This window comes from Ciconia boyciana, chromosome 7 (genome assembly GCF_034638445.1).
Source record: "Ciconia boyciana chromosome 7, ASM3463844v1, whole genome shotgun sequence".
Taxonomy (NCBI): domain Eukaryota; kingdom Metazoa; phylum Chordata; class Aves; order Ciconiiformes; family Ciconiidae; genus Ciconia; species Ciconia boyciana.
This window is the reverse complement of record NC_132940.1, coordinates 39,541,644-39,556,839: the sequence shown is the minus strand read 5'-3', so window position 1 is coordinate 39,556,839 and position 15,196 is coordinate 39,541,644. Positions and strand designations below refer to the sequence as shown.

General features: G+C 43.2%; 2 protein-coding genes across 13 annotated transcripts in view; one reads left to right on the top strand and one right to left on the bottom strand.

Annotated features, from left to right (window-relative positions):
• The window catches only part of CEP63 (centrosomal protein 63), a 44,678-nt gene that overhangs the window by 15,903 nt on the left and 13,579 nt on the right, over positions 1–15,196 (top strand). The window contains exons 1-7 of one of the 9 annotated variants that reach the window (XM_072867979.1): positions 4,048–4,217; positions 4,465–4,617; positions 6,781–6,916; positions 8,654–8,834; positions 10,782–10,877; positions 13,110–13,235; positions 14,097–14,210. In XM_072867979.1, coding sequence (XP_072724080.1) covers positions 6,873–6,916; positions 8,654–8,834; positions 10,782–10,877; positions 13,110–13,235; positions 14,097–14,210 — 561 coding nt within the window. In that variant the 5' untranslated portion in view covers positions 4,048–4,217; positions 4,465–4,617; positions 6,781–6,872. The other 8 variants (XM_072867980.1, XM_072867983.1, XM_072867977.1 and 5 more) reach the window with 8 other exon arrangements.
• ANAPC13 (anaphase promoting complex subunit 13) lies at positions 84–4,037 on the bottom strand. 4 transcript variants are annotated; one of them, XM_072867991.1, is made up of 4 exons: positions 3,896–4,037; positions 3,146–3,289; positions 2,740–2,865; positions 84–547 (listed from the first exon to the last, which is right to left on the bottom strand). In XM_072867991.1, the coding sequence occupies exons 3-4, from the start codon at positions 2,836–2,838 to the stop codon at positions 422–424; spliced, it is 225 nt and encodes a 74-aa protein (XP_072724092.1). In that variant the 5' UTR covers positions 2,839–2,865; positions 3,146–3,289; positions 3,896–4,037; the 3' UTR covers positions 84–421. The 4 variants fall into 4 exon arrangements, with proteins under 4 accessions (XP_072724092.1, XP_072724093.1, XP_072724094.1 ...); XM_072867992.1 differs by lacking the exon at positions 3,896–4,037 and adding an exon at positions 3,481–3,762; XM_072867993.1 differs by lacking the exon at positions 3,146–3,289 and having other exon boundaries at positions 3,896–3,981.

Below are 15,196 nucleotides of genomic sequence, written 5' to 3'. Positions count from 1 at the left end.
ATACACAGGAATACTTCTTGGGACATAAGCCTTCAGAGTCAGAAATGATCCCATCGTGAGCTTTGAAATCAGTAACAACTTGAGACAGTAAAAACTGCTTCTTTTATCACATGTAGAAAACATTTAAGATCAGAATTGGCACCAACTTAGGAACAATTTAACAGAAGATATGAAATAATTTTACATAAGAGAAACATTCTGATATTAGCTCTGAGGTGTCAGATAGCCATTGTTATTTCACACTCATTACAGAAACATTTTAAAGTGTGTTTGGTCACTGTGAGTAGAACCATTGTTTGAATCTGAGTCTTTTTCAGAAATGTCATTTCCTCCTTAGAGAAGCTTATGACAGCAGTGGTCAGCTGAAAAATATTTTTGGTATTGCATTCATGCATCCACTGCATGAGATCTCACTGATGCACTAGTTCCCTGTGGGTGGAACGTTTTCATGGAGATACTGGAGAGCCAAATCTGTCCACTTCATTTCTTGTTCTTTCACAGACTCGGTTGTGCCACCATTGTCTTGCTCTGGTTCAGGAAGCTCATTCTGAGAACAAAAGAGAGGTACAATGCATTCCACACATAATATGCTTCCTGAAGGGAGCGGGTTACTAAGACTTCATATGGATAAATACAAAAATCCACAAACGAGACCAGAGGGTGCATCTGAACAATACATATCATACATACTGATCCACTTAAAAATATTACTAAGCCCAGTTACAAACAATATTCTTTTCACATGAATGTGGTGCTTAATCTGAAAGGTAAATTGGTTTTCCCGGACCCTGGGGCCTTGCTATACACTCAGACTGCACACGCAGTGAAGAAGGAGAATATATAGCAAATGCAAAATAAGTAAATAATAGTATGATACAATTACTCCATTGCTTGTTTGCAATGTGTTTCTCCTGCTGTTGCCAAGAATACAGATACTGCATTTATTATAGCTGTTATTAAGACAACTGTAACATGTTACTTTCCTATGGCAGGTGACAAATCCTTCCTCGTTCTACATGCTGAACACAGGTGTGGCTGTGCTGTATCAACAGTGGAAGTCAGAAACCCCTACCAGGTGCAACACAGAGCTGCTCATGATACAGTAAGAAGGAAGTATAGTTTAAATGAGATTTCATTTTCCTGCCTTATAGTATTTGTTCTGTGTGTTGCTGTAGCAGTGCAGTCACACAGAGTGCTTGTTATTCTGCCAGATACCATTTGGGCAAGAATTCTGAGTTCCAGATCTCTGGAAATCCCAGCGTGAGTGAAATAAAATTTTCCAGTTTTGAAAACAGCATATGATTCGAGCCCATTTGAATTCATAGGAATCTCTTGAGTGACCACTGGATCAGATGCTCAGGACAGGCTCAAACAGCACTTTACAGCCATTCTGTTTGCTCCTTTACAATGCCGCTGAGTAAGTCTCCTGTGAATTTTTGCTGGTTTTTCTATGTGATCAGAGCCAATCCCATCCCTGGGGATCTTTATATCCACAGCCAGGCCTTTCTTTCTATTGTTAGTTGATGAGGCTTCCTGCTCTGAGACTGCCATCTGTATGTGACTGTAAGTAGCTCAAGAGATGGCTGTAAGGAAAGAAACAGTAATGTTTGGACATAGGGTAAAGGCAAATGTCAGCAAGGAACTAGTTTATAATATTTGGCCTGCCTAATAAAGGTTATCCCAAGAAAAGGGGGGTTTGGGCTCTTGTATCTGAGAATCACAGTTCTGCAAGATCATTCCCTCAAGCCCAGATCTTGGCAGGAAAACTTGTGTGCTGTATATATGGATTTTGGAGGCGTGTAGCTGCTCCTTGCCCTCTCTGAAAAGACAGTAGTGTAAGGGCTAAAGCTTGAGCCATGTCACTGGCAATTTGGAATTATCTCTGTGCTAAAAGAAACTAGCAGCCTGTCAATCCCCACGATCTTAGCGTGACTGCTTTGTCAGTGCTAGCCAGGTTAAAGCTTCTGTGCTAGAGAGAACAAGGAAAGGGAAAATCCTCAGATACCTTCCCTGGTAGTTCCCAAATGGCTAAGGAAAACATCAGTGGGGGACATCTGAAGCTTTGACTTGGGGATTTGTGGGATCAGAGGTAGCTTTTCCCCAGCTGCATCTCTCTGGCCTTGTAGCTGTACAACAAGCTGTACACTGCCTGAGAAGATAACTGCCATGCGTTGGATGCAGTGCTACAAGCAAGAGTCCCACTGCAGATGCCAGTTTGTTCACTACTATCCTTGAACTGGCAACAGCAACAGTGTATTTGGAAAAGACATTTTCCAAATTAGGAAGACATTTGAAAAATTTCCAGCTTGTTTTAATGGAATTTCAGAAAGTGGAAATAAATTGTAACCAAGGCTACAACTGTCAGCATGAGGCTGACCCTCTCTCTGTTCTACAAACCAACTGGAAAACCACTTCAAACACTAGTAACATGAAGGGGAAGCACAGAGAAAGGATGATTCTACTTCTTCCTGATGGCAAACCCAGAACTGTGTGATGGGAAGGGCACTCCAGTTCCGAGGAGATATGGCAACTGGTCAGGGGAAGAGAAACGTCCATGTCCTCATCTGCACACAGGAACGACTGGCATATAGGACAGAAGAATAGTGAGTCAGATCCATCCCAGGAACCTTTTCTACAAATTAGCTGCACCACAAGCGATACTCTCTGTGCCATTTCTTGGAAGGGGCTATGATAAACACACCAGTCTTCACTCAGATTGGTAAGTAGCAATTCACCTACCAGAGGGATAGCTACATCCTCGTATGGCAATTTATCTTCCCTCCATGCATCATCGATCAAATCCAGGATTCTGCCATCCCGTTGCACTTCGCTGTCCATCGTTGTAGCAGGCAAGTACAGCTAAATCTGTGACACAAAGCAGATACTGTTTCTAACATCCACATCCCCAACCATGTAGCTGGAGTTTGGACTACAGGCTTGCTCCAGTTTTGATCCAATTCCTATTAAGCTTAAACTTTTATGGAAAACCTTGATTTTCCTCATCAACTCAAAAAAGGGTTATAACCACAGAAGAACTACTTAATCTGAAAAGAACACTATCAAACTGAATTGCAGATTGATGAATATACAAAACTAGCCTGTTATTATTAATTATAGAGATTTACCTGTGTTTATAGCTACTGACCTTTAGAAGTCTCTTTTGAGTGAGCTTGAGGACCTCGAGCTGCCCCGTCCCCTCTAACTCTGCACAGAACCATTGCTTATTGTTTGCTGCCTGCTCGCTTTCAGTCCCTGATCAGTGCCGTAACTCACCCACACCTTCGCGAGTCTGGGAAAGAGTCAGAACAAAGGATTTAATGGCACACAAAATGCTGCCAAAACCTGAAGTCCAGGAAACTGGTGAAACAGGAGAAAAATAAGACCTGTCTTCCACCCTCAGCTACTATAATCATTCCAGGGGTTTCTTGTGATCGTTTTATTAGTACCCTGCCCTCCTTGAGATGTCACCTCAGAACTCACCCCTGCGACATCCCTGCAGCCAGCAGCAGGAGGCTCGATCGTGCCACGGTTGGAGACTACCGATATTTATTTAAAACCAAACCAGGCTTGGGACTCCCGGAGGGTGCAGGAGCCACCTGGCCATGCCTGGCTCCAGAGCTACACGTTGAACAGGCCTTGCCTTTACACCCAGAGCTGTGGAGCGCTCCAGCTGCCCCGGAGGCAGCCCCGCGGTGGGTGGGGACAGGCGGAGTGCACAGGAACAGCCGGGCGGGGCGCTGGGGACAGGCCTAAGTGCATCCCAGCCCCGGTAACCGGGGCGATGCGGCCCTCTGCCCCTCCCGGTAACCCTCCCGGACACTGCAGCCCCGCGGCCCTCCCGGTGCCCCCCCGCCCCGGGCGACGCAGGCCCCCTATCCCTCCTGCTGCCCCCTACCCTGCTCATCTCCGGCAGGCAGCCTCGGCGTCGGCAGTGCGCAGGCGCAGCGCAGGCGCAGCGCTCGCCCGCTGCCGAGGCCCCGGCTTGGCTCCGCCGTTAGGTCGGCAGCGACGGGGCGTGGGAGGAAGGAAGGAAGGACGGACGGACGGACCGACCGACCGACCGACCGACCGACCGGTGGCGGGAGTGTTTGCGGGGAGGGGAGGCAAACCAAGCTACACCCGGCCCGGCCCACTGCTGGCCTCCTGCCAGGAGGGCGCTGCCCGCCGCCCCACAGTCAGCGACAGGGCTGGGGCGGCGCGGGCAGCTCGGAGCGCAGGTCGGCCCGGGGCGGGGGGGGGTCGGGGTCGGGGTCGGGGGCCTCTCCCCGGGGAGCGCCTCAGCCTGCGGGCCGACACGCTCCCATTCGGGGTGTGTGTGTAAACATCGTAAGTGGTCATTCAGTGTCGAGGGTCCCGTTGGGGAGGAACTAAAACATAGTACGATGAGGGTGTGTCTTCCGGAGGGCTGTTCTGGAGGGGCCGGGTGGCTTTACGGGGAGCACTGCTGAGGGGATGCTGTTCCAGGTCACTTCTTGCCCCAGAGAAGCACTAGCTGCGTCGGGGTGGTTCCCACCGGGCTCCTCCCTGGCCTTAGAACAGCCGGAGATGGCATTTCCAGCGGCTGGCAAGGGTTTATTGGTGTTCTTCCTGCAACGTGGGTCGTGCTTTTTGTTCATTGTAAGCTTACTTCTAGCAACGCTTTAAAATTGCATCCTACTGTCTTTTTTAAATGCAGAATAATCCCAGCCTTTTTTCACGGGCAGTATTCTTAAGTCCTCCTGCGTATTGCCAGATTTTCTCCACTTGACGCTACTGTTGCAATTCCTTCTTGAGTTGGGATGCTAAACCTTGATGATTTTTAAATGTTTTATCTCCTCCTCCCCCCCCCCCTTTCAATTTCAGAAGTGACAGGCCAGCTCTTGTTGCTTCAGCTGTAGTTAATGGCAGAGATTGTTTCCTCTTGTGGTATTTGTGTGGGTCTTTACTCAGTTGCCTGTAACTTGCACATCGCAAGACTTGCAAGCTTGAGAGGTCAAAATATAATATCAAGTCAACAAACCTGATGTAGCGTAAAACTGGCTAGAGGTGTCTGATTTTAAGGCTCTTCCCCCATACCCGAGTAAGCTGGCAAGTATGCAAAGCTGGCAGATTCAGGCATCTTATGTTGGGGGCCCTGCCTAAAGCCTAACAGAAGCAAGAGTAAATGCTGTCTGGCTCCTCATGACACTAGAGCTTTCAGTGTTGAACTGATCCCAACCTCTCATGGAATGAACTGCTGATAAAGAGCTTGGATTGCTTTCTGGATTTTCTTTTTGAGTTTTAGCAGACGTTCTCTGTGGTGGACAGTGAAATCTCTCTGCTACCCACTGAAAATCGATTCTGAGTAGGTGTGATTAGAATGAAACAGAAGAGCTGCTACTGGCTAATGTCCGCTGTTGCCACTTGGAGAACTCTGTTCGAGTGTTATCAGTAGCTCTGGGGATCTGCTCATCTGCTCTCCTCAGCAGCTCTGCCATCAGCATCACAACAAAAATGTTCTGCATACTGACTGAATTTTGTTAAGCACAGACAGGACCAGAGAGAGACAAAACACTATCAGAATAGGGATAGGAATTTTTTTTTTTCTCAGTGAAATACGTATTTTCTCTATGCGTGTGGTTTAAAATCCATCTGAACTCTGAAGGACAGGCTTTAATTTCTGGATGGTGTTTTAAAATGCTGTAGGAGCAGGATAGAAGCTCTGATGGAAGTAAAAGAGAGCAAAGCTGAGACTGCGTTTCTGAAAGTCTCACTTTCTGTGACCTGCTTCCCCTTTTGTTGATTGCTTAATAATGCCGTATTAACCTTTGAGGAAGGATGTTGTGACAATCCATCTCTGCATACTTGAGAAAGTGCGTAGATGTTTTGGAAACAGAGGATTGTGTGAATACCTTGACAGAGTGAAACTGAAGTGTAATTTTGTATCCTCAGGATGAGTTTAACCATTTTTCTGTTAGAGAGTCACAGTTTCATGGAGGAGCCACTGAAATAAATTCTAGCTTTCTGGGTGTGGTTCCGTGGTAACTTTCATTTTTTTTTATTCCCTATTTTTGCCTTTAATGTAAACCTTTCTTGTTTCACAAATACTTGAAACTTCTATTTGTATGCATACATACATGTGTTCGTAACTTAAAGGATGTAATTTTTACCTAAGACAATCTACTGCTACTGTAAACCTGTGCAACTTATTTTCATAGCTTAAGACACCAGAGGAATTTTTAAAGAGTTAGTGCTGTCTTAAAAGAAAATTCTCACAACCATATGAACTAGCAATGTGTCCTGAATGCAATCGTAAACTGTGTAGTCTGTTTTACCTAGCCTGCAATAGAGACCTGGGAGGGACCTAGTTTATGGATAGATTCTTACTGCTACTTGCTACAAGGTCCTTATGGTTTTTCTCTGAAGTGACAAATGCCCCTGTTGGAGGTGGATCTTGGGCTGACCTGTTTGGAAGTCCCCGCCTGTTACTGATCCTCCAGTGCACCCAAGAGACAGGAGATCTGCCAGTCCCAGTGTGCTGAGTTCGCCTGTTTGCTGAAGTGCAGATTCAGTGCTCATTCGCTGCTGCTGTTTAAGTTATTCTGTTCGTTAGATCACATGATTATATCACTGCAATTTGACAGTGCTGAATGGTTGCATTAAGTCTTTTTTTTTTTTGGTAGAAAAATCCGTTTTCCTTTATTTGGTGGATATTTGGCTTTTAAGTTCATGAAGGTGACCACTGTTTTCCTCACCTGCAATCGTGTGCTAATTGTAATTTTTTTAACTTCTTCCCTTTGTGGACTTCTGCTTGTTCTGCAGTTGGATGGAGAAGTAGCCTTGTTCCTACATTGCCATGGGTGACTGCTGCTTTTGTGTACTTTCCTAGCTGCTAAAGCCACAAGGATTTGGTGATGGAGGCTTTGCTGGAAGGAATGCAAAGAAATGGTCAGGGGAGGTATGTATGCAACAGTATACACCAGTCATTCAAAATAGTTTAAGTACTAACCTTCCCTCTTATTCAGAATCAAATCCTCTGGTATCAGACAAAGCTGCTGTTGCTTAAATAAGGGCTTTGGAGTTTGTTCACTAGCGCACGCTGGTGGACAAATGCAGTGTGCAGTGGCCTTCAGCTGATGCAGAAGCAAAGTCACTGGGTGAGCTGGCTTTGTAGTAATCCCTTGTCAGATATTATAGTCTTAATTGTTAGAAATTTAGTTTTACATCTTCCTGAAAACCTTACCTCTTTTTTTGTTGTTGTTGTAAACCCTTCTTACTGTCTAATATCAGGAGCAGTAGTAAGCAAAGGTGTAAATAAATATTTTTTTTGTAACAGCCTTGCAAGGTTAATGTGACATGACTTTGTTGTCTGTTTTTATTGAAAACATCTGATTATTTCCTGCTGGTGTTGAAACTGCAGAGTCCCATTCATCTCTGAAGAATCCTTAATGCACTGTCTTAGGTGAAAGTATCTAGACTTTTGGATCCCCGAGAGACACTGTAGTGCCAATAATGGAAAAAAGTGCTTAATGTGTTAAACAAGCATGAAGCAAAAGTCACTGATGCCATTTTCATAGTCATCTTTGAGAACGTGATGCAAGTTTACTGATACCATTATCTTCTACAGAGAACTGGTTGCAGAAATCAAGTTTAGACTTAGCTTTACATTAGCAGATGCTGTGAAGGAAATGTTCTTGCTCTGCATAATAGCTGCTAATTTTTAGTTAACTCGCAGGATAGGGTGAACTTAATATTTAACTGATTTTGGCTCCTTTAAGGAGTATTTCTTTCCCTGTAGAAAAACTGCCAAGTTGTGAAGTGTGCATATGCTCTGGGGGAACAGAGAAATTTCAATCCCTTAGCCTATTGATTTCCATTTCTTTTCAGTGCTTCCTGTTTGACAGGCAAATTAAAGGGGTAAAGATCATCATGGAGTTCACCACCCTCTAGGGCTATATCTTGCAAGCCTTAATATTGTCCCTGGCTTAGCAGCTTCTGAAGTTTTAGAGGAGTTAGTTGAATTGGCTTCAATAATTTACTGCACCAAATTAGAAATTGCAGCATCGCTAGGGAGCATACTCTCCCCAATGGATTGTGACTGTTTTATTCTTCATTATCATGTTGTCATCCAACCCCCTCTACTTCGGGGTTTGTCTGCATTTGTGATAAACTTCTGTTTTCAGGAGCTGATAGCTTGGCTGTAAGATTTCTCTGGTGACTGAAACTTGGTATAAAATACCTCTGCCTGGAGAGCGATTAAGGCAAATACAAAATATGGATAAAACATGTTCCGGTTTACTTAGATAATGCATAGTACCGAGACAAAGGGACAGGTGTTTATAGGTGCTTGTAATGGTTCTCTGTATAGAAGACAACCCTCCTACATTTAAAGTGTGTAGGTCATTTGTTCTCACTGGGATTTCACAAGTATTCTTCATTGGTCATTGCCAAGTTTAGATCTCTGCCCAGTGATACGAACATACCACTTGTGGGATACTGCATTAGAGAATGGGATGAGCGTGTAAGTATTAAGTATATTTCCCTGATAGCTAATTTGCATAGAGTTCAAAGCACTGCATGTGCAGAATTGGTCTCTTGGTGCAAATCACGTTGTTCTGCTGACTTCATTGGTATGGGACACTGGACCTGTGTTGGGTGGTGCCTGCTTTGTAACTTCAAGCTTTTTCCATTCCAGCGGTGGGTTCTTGACTTCCTGTGAGGCTGAGCTGCAGGAGCTGATGAAGCAGATCGACATTATGGTGGCTCACAAGAAATCTGAATGGGAAGGACAGACACAGGCTTTGGAAGCTTGCCTGAGTATTCGAGAGCAGGAACTTTCCTCTGCTAGGGCTGCTCTACAGGAAAAATATAAGGAGGTACTGCTTCAGGTTCATAGTTTCATGATTGGTGTCGACCTGTGTGTTTTACATGTTACAAATACAATATAAAGACTGAACCTGAATTTCAGAGTTCGACTTTGCATGGACATGTGTTTCACGTATTGTTTCATCTGTGGTTTGGTTTTTTTTAATGTTTAAATGCTAAGCCAAAACAAGGGGTTAACTTTAGCAAATAGCTGTGCTAAGCAAAACAGGAGCCTGTCTCATAATGGGAAGTCAGGAATAGAATTTACAAAGGAGCCTGTTGGAACAAGGTGTCTGATTCATAATTCAATCAAAGTCAAGTGATCAACTCCCTAAGGGTTGGTAGAAGTCCACAGACTGAATTGTCAGAGTGAGAGAATCCAGAGATGCTGAATCTGGATACAACAGTAATCGACAGCCCAGCAACATGCAGTCATTGGTAGAAAGAACCTTTAGTGGTGTAAACTACACCAAGATATTGCTGGGAGATTCTCCAAGAGCTATTTTATGCAGCTCAGGTTTAGTATCCTTTAATTAAAGGTGTGGGGGAAGTGCACCAAATTTCTGTATTCGTGGAGAAGTATCAGTAAGTGAAGTTTCTGCATAGGATGTGGGCCATAAACTTTCTCTTGTGCAAATGCATTGATGTATCTTTTCTTGGATCAGAGGAAACCAACAGGAGTCTGAGTGGCTATCTCTTAAGATCTAGCCACACTGACTTTTTCTGAAAGCATTTAAAATTTGTCCTTATGTTTATAGCTGCTGTGTCCTATCTTTTGGCAGACTCTTCGCTACAAGTTGTGTTTTGGCAGCTCTCTCTGGAAGTTGCTTTGACTTCTTGGGTCGAAAGCCAGCTGATAACTGCACAAGCAGTTGGGTTTTTTTAATGCCTGTACGACTATACTACAGCTATTACATCCTCAAAATTACCCAAGTACTGCTGTAGCTTTTAGTAACTTGGTGTGGAATCTAGTAAAATAAAGAGAAATGTGACAGGCTGTAGCCACAGTGGGTTAAGAACTCTGTAGTTTCTGTTAATATGGTCGGGTGCTTCTACTGGTCCGCATGGCAAGTTTTGGAATTAATGTCTTTGTTACAGAGTTACTAAATCTGGAGTCATGCTACAGGATTTTCGTTTGCAAGAATTGTCATTTTTATCCTACGAGTTAGCATTGTTGTTATCAATTGTGTTTTCTCGAGACACTTTTGAAATATTTCTTACCACCAAAAGCAAACATTGATTTCAAATCTGAACTGTAAACTATAGTTAAAGTCACTACTGGAGTATATTCATCCTTTTGGTTTACTCATATGAATTTTCTGTGATGATTTCGTTTAATTTGTTGGCTCCTTTGGACCTGCAGTTAGAAAGGTGGCCGCTTTGGGTTGCGGATAGGAAAAAGATGGGGGGGAAAAAAAGCCAAAAATGAGTCCCAGGAGTATTTGAATCGATGTAAGACAAGTCTTCCCCATGACTTTCAAAGCCCCATTTCTTTCTTTGCCCCCCTCATCTCTATGTATTATTTGGAATCTCTGCTTTACCTGAGTGTAGTAAGATAATGACATGGCCATCTTTTCTCTTGGTAGGTAGGTTGAAATCATAATGCATGTTTATGAAGAATTTGATGAAAATGCCAGATAAAAATAGCCTTTTGACACAAGCCAAAACTGCCGGTTTCATCCCAAAAAATGAAAGCCCGAAACTGGATCAAAACAAGAGGCCAGAATAGAAACAGTTCTGGCCCCAGCCTGTCAAAGATTTAGGCATAGACTTGGTCTGATTCATAGTGAGTGACCCCATTGAAATGTGCAGTTGTTAACAGAATTAGGATCTGTTAATAGTCATTTACCACTCCTACTATAATGTGTATTTATGAAATGAAAACTAATCCCAGTACCTACTGACAATAAAGTCTACTTCTGTTGTTTTATTTATTTGCTTTTTAACTCTTTGGTCAGGTTGGCATGTTGCGTCACCAGGTAGAAGACATGGAAAAAGCTAAACAGGACATGGTTAGAGAATATGAACAACAGCTGAAGAAATTTCAAGAGGAGGTGAGTTGCAGAAAGAGAAGATTGATTGTTAGTTCCTGGTTGATCTATAATCTGATAGGTGAAATACTTTGCATCATTGCTTTTGTTTAAATGCCATGGTTTTAAAACTTCCCATTCTTTTAATGTTTATGTTCTTACAAAAAAGAGCATTGAGCATAGACAAAGTTATATTTTTATGCTTCATGTTTTTTGCACTTCAGAGGAACTTGGTAATGAACAGAAAACGGTTGGGAGTAGAAATGTGTAGTAAATGTATTGGTGCAGTTTTCATGTGTTAGACATCTGCATAAGTTTACTGCAAAAATGTCCTGTGTTCACCATAGTGCTTGTTCTGAAGTTGCCATGGGTACAGGTGGCAGCAGTTTGCTCCTTCAGCATTTTGTGAAATTAAAAAAGGATGGTGGTGTAACTGGCCTTGGTCGTATGAGATCAAGAGATGAGAATGGTATGTAGTCTCATTCTTTTTGCCTCCATTGACTCTGATTTTGTTGGTAAGGATTTTGTTCTCTTGAGGCATATTAGTCTTAATACACGTAATAAAAACTAAGTATACTTAGAAAATATTTTTTGAAAATAATTTCAGAGATTTCATCTCAAAAAGCTTCTTATTCACTGCAGGGTGGTACGTGTGGAATGTCCTGCAGATGGTATAACAGCATTCCATGTTTATGCCTTAAGTATTTGCCTGTCTCCACTTGCTTGTCAGTAGCAGTGAGTTAAATGGCCTGAACAGCTAGCAGAGCATTGACCTGTTTTCTCTGGAGGGTTGGGCCTAGTTCATGCTCACTGTAAGCCATAAGTTAAATTAATTTGATAGTCTCTGCTTTGATGACAGAAGGCATCTGTCCTCATTTAACACACCTTACTATTCAGTATGACTAACAGTCTTCATTCACTAGATGTTCCCACTGGAATTGTGGATAAGCTGCAAAGCAAAGCTGAGGTGCATTGGCAGATCTGCCTAAATTGCTAAGGCTAAAATACAGTGTGTGTGTGGCCAAAATTGCAATGTGTTGGTATTTTACCCACACAGTATTAATGTAGATGACATTAAGCTCCAATATTCCTCAGTCTTCTGTTCTTAGTACTGTTTGGGGAAATTCTTTCTGTCTCGGTTTACCACCCTTACCAGTAAAATTACAGGTACAGTGTCTAACTCACTGATACTGTTGAAAGAATAAACCTGTAATCTGATGTGTTTGGCAAAAGATGTTCGTATATTAACTCTAAGCCTGTACGTCTGTCCGTTCCCATTTAACATGCCTAAGTACTTTGCTGACTCAGGGCTCTGGAGAACCTTTTGTGACCAGTGCATGAGGTCTTGATTCAGATGTTTTTTCTTCTCATGGTCCTTCTGTTAATCCATGGGCTTTCTCCATCAGTAAAATGGGAGTGATGACTTCTCTAATTCACGTGGCGATTTGGAAACCTTTTTATTTAATAGTTGAGTTGGGGGGAGCTCATCAAATGGAAAATTCCCTGCAAGTTGCAAGTGATTATTTGCACAGAGGGTCATTTAAATGTCAAGAGTTTTTTCCTCATTCCTGCTTCTGATATGACTTTAGCATTCTAGCAGTAGGCGTAGGAGTGATATTTTCTGTTGGCATTCTCCGCTCATTGTGAAATACATAGTGTATCTAAGCAGAAAATGACAGATGAAGTAGTGTTGATATTATGCATAATGGCAATTCTCAAATCTTCCTTCTCCCACTAAGCGGAAGAGTTCCAGTTCCCACCTGAGCTTCACAAGTGTATTTTAATCACATAAGAAGCTGTACCTCTGTGTAGAACTAACCCCACCCTGTGTGTGGTGTGATGTGCCCCTCTGTATGAGGAGATCAACCACAGGTACTGCCTGCTATTACTGTGGCTGGGAGCCACCTGTAGAGAGAGAGGTGCCATGGTCTTGCTGCATTAACAGCTACATGTAAACCTCCATCTTATCAATATTTTAGTCATGTTTTAATAGTGATAAGACAGAGGTCTAATTAGAGCTGCTGATGTCACGACTTCAGTGGCATCATACTACTCTTACACAACTTGGCATATTTTGCAATCCTGTTGGTATAATAGGCTCATTATACAAATAGAAGTCTTCACTTGCAAGCTGTGTGGCCTTGATTAGGGGAATTGTTTGTGTGAAGCCATTTTGTATACCTTCTTTCAAAGTGCTGTTTAATTCTTGCCATGGGGCCTTGAACAAAGTTGTGTCTTTCACTGGATTCCTTGCAGTTGTCCAGGCTGAGGAGGAGCTATGAGAAGCTGCAGAAGAAACAACTAAGAGAAGCTAGAGGAGAAGCTAACAAGAGACAAGGGGAGGACCAGTTTGAAATGAGCCGACTGACCAGGAAGCTGGAGGTATCTAGTGAAAAAGCCAATGCTAGTCAGAATTTGTATGTGTTAACTGACTTTCTGGGCTTCACTGATGAAAGAATAGTCAACTAGGAAGTACACTATGAATCATGCTTAAAAAGTACTCTTAATCTACTCTCCAAGTGTAGCTCTTCTCAACTGCTTGTGTAATAAAAGCAGTTTCCTGCTTTGGGGCCTCTGAGTACACAGGATTAACTATGCCGCTGTTCTTATTCTTAGACTAAATAAAAGGAAGAAGGTGCTGAAAGGGTAATTAATTACATGAATGGAATGAATTCCAGTGTGGTGAGGTTGTCATCTCACTTCTTTGAGGAGGAGGGAGCTACATGTCAAACTTCTTCTCAACCCTGTCTCATCTTTTAATCTTTGCACTCAATTTTCTTCTACTGTACCCTGAAGATGTGGCTAACAAACACATCTGACTGATGTAGTGCCCAATTTCTGGAGTGGAGATTAGCATTAAAATTCTGTAGTTCATACTTGCCATCTTAGTGATTTCAATAGCAGCATGTTTTGGAAGCTAAAGCCAGTCTGAATTGTTAAACCTCTGACAGCACATCCATGAAACTAGCCATGAATCTGTTAGCACTTAACATTTGTAAACAGCAATAATTGACACTGACGTTTTAACTCAGGAGGGAAAGAAATACAGCAAGCACAGTATGTGAGGGGTTTTGTACTGCTGAGTTGGTGCATCAAATGACTGGCTAATGGTTTCCCTGCTGTGGGGAAAGGTGCATGAGGATATGGTGGAGAGAGAAAGCAAACATGGATATGAACTAGAAGGGGGCCTTCTTGTCAACTGCATGGACATACTGCTCCAAGCCACCCCTGCTGTCCTTGCAGGAGTTTCGTCAAAAATCACTTGACTGGGAGAAGCAGCGCTTGCTTTACCAGCAGCAGGTGGCATCGCTGGAAGCACAGAGGAAGGCTTTGGCTGAGCAATCTGAGCTCATTCAGGTACAATTAATATGTGCTGAAAGTTTTTGTTTTGTTTGTGGCAGCAGGTGGGAGAGGAGGGAGGGGGGGAGAGGGAGAGACTAATGAAATCTCTCAGGCTTGAATCCAGTTTAGGTTGCCATTGAAATGACTTTTAATGTCCCAGTGGAATAAGGCTTACTTGTATAAGTGCTGCATGGAAAAAAGATCTGGAGTCTGTCAACAGAGGTTAGATAAATCTTGTGCAGCTCTCCCTGCCACCCCTCCAATTAGTAGAGAAGATAGTAGGATGAAACTTTCCCTAGGAGACGGAGACCACAGCATATGACACTTTAAAATAGCTGTTACATCATGTTGTCTAGTTCAAAGCTGTGTACCTGCCAGTAGCTAAATATGTACCTTGTAGGTCCAGCTCAGAGGATGATGTTGGAAAATAGTCTTCCCCTATGACAGATACTTCTGCAAAGTGCTGAAGTAACAGCAGTTTTCAGTCGTCCCCCCCCCCCTTTTTTTTTTAAAGTCTCTTAAAGGCAACAAGTAGTGGGGCTGCTGTTCCTGAAAAGCTAATCGTTCGGTGAGTTAGTGGTGCTGCAGCAGAGTGAGATGAATTGACCTAGAGCACAGCTGTGAAGTCACACTGACACAATCACAGCAGACACTGATAAGAAGCTCTTGCTGGGGGCTTTCCACTTAATGGGCTCCTGAGTTGCTCTTGAGTGGAAGCTCCTGCAAGGAGGAAGCTTGTGATGACAGGATTGAAGCTGGCTCTGACAGGGACTTTGTGAGAGGCTGACACTAGATCTACAAATGCAGAGAGAGTCGTTGAGCAGAAGGTCTTGCTGCTCTCCTGTCTTTGTATCATTGATAGCTCAATTGTCTGAGAACAGATGTGTCCTTGGAGTGCAGGCTGGTATACTGGAGCGAAGAGGAACTCTTCTTACTGTGCAACAGAAAACCAGGAATTTGGGGAGATTTTTCCTAAGCGGTGTAGATGACTTAGGTGCATA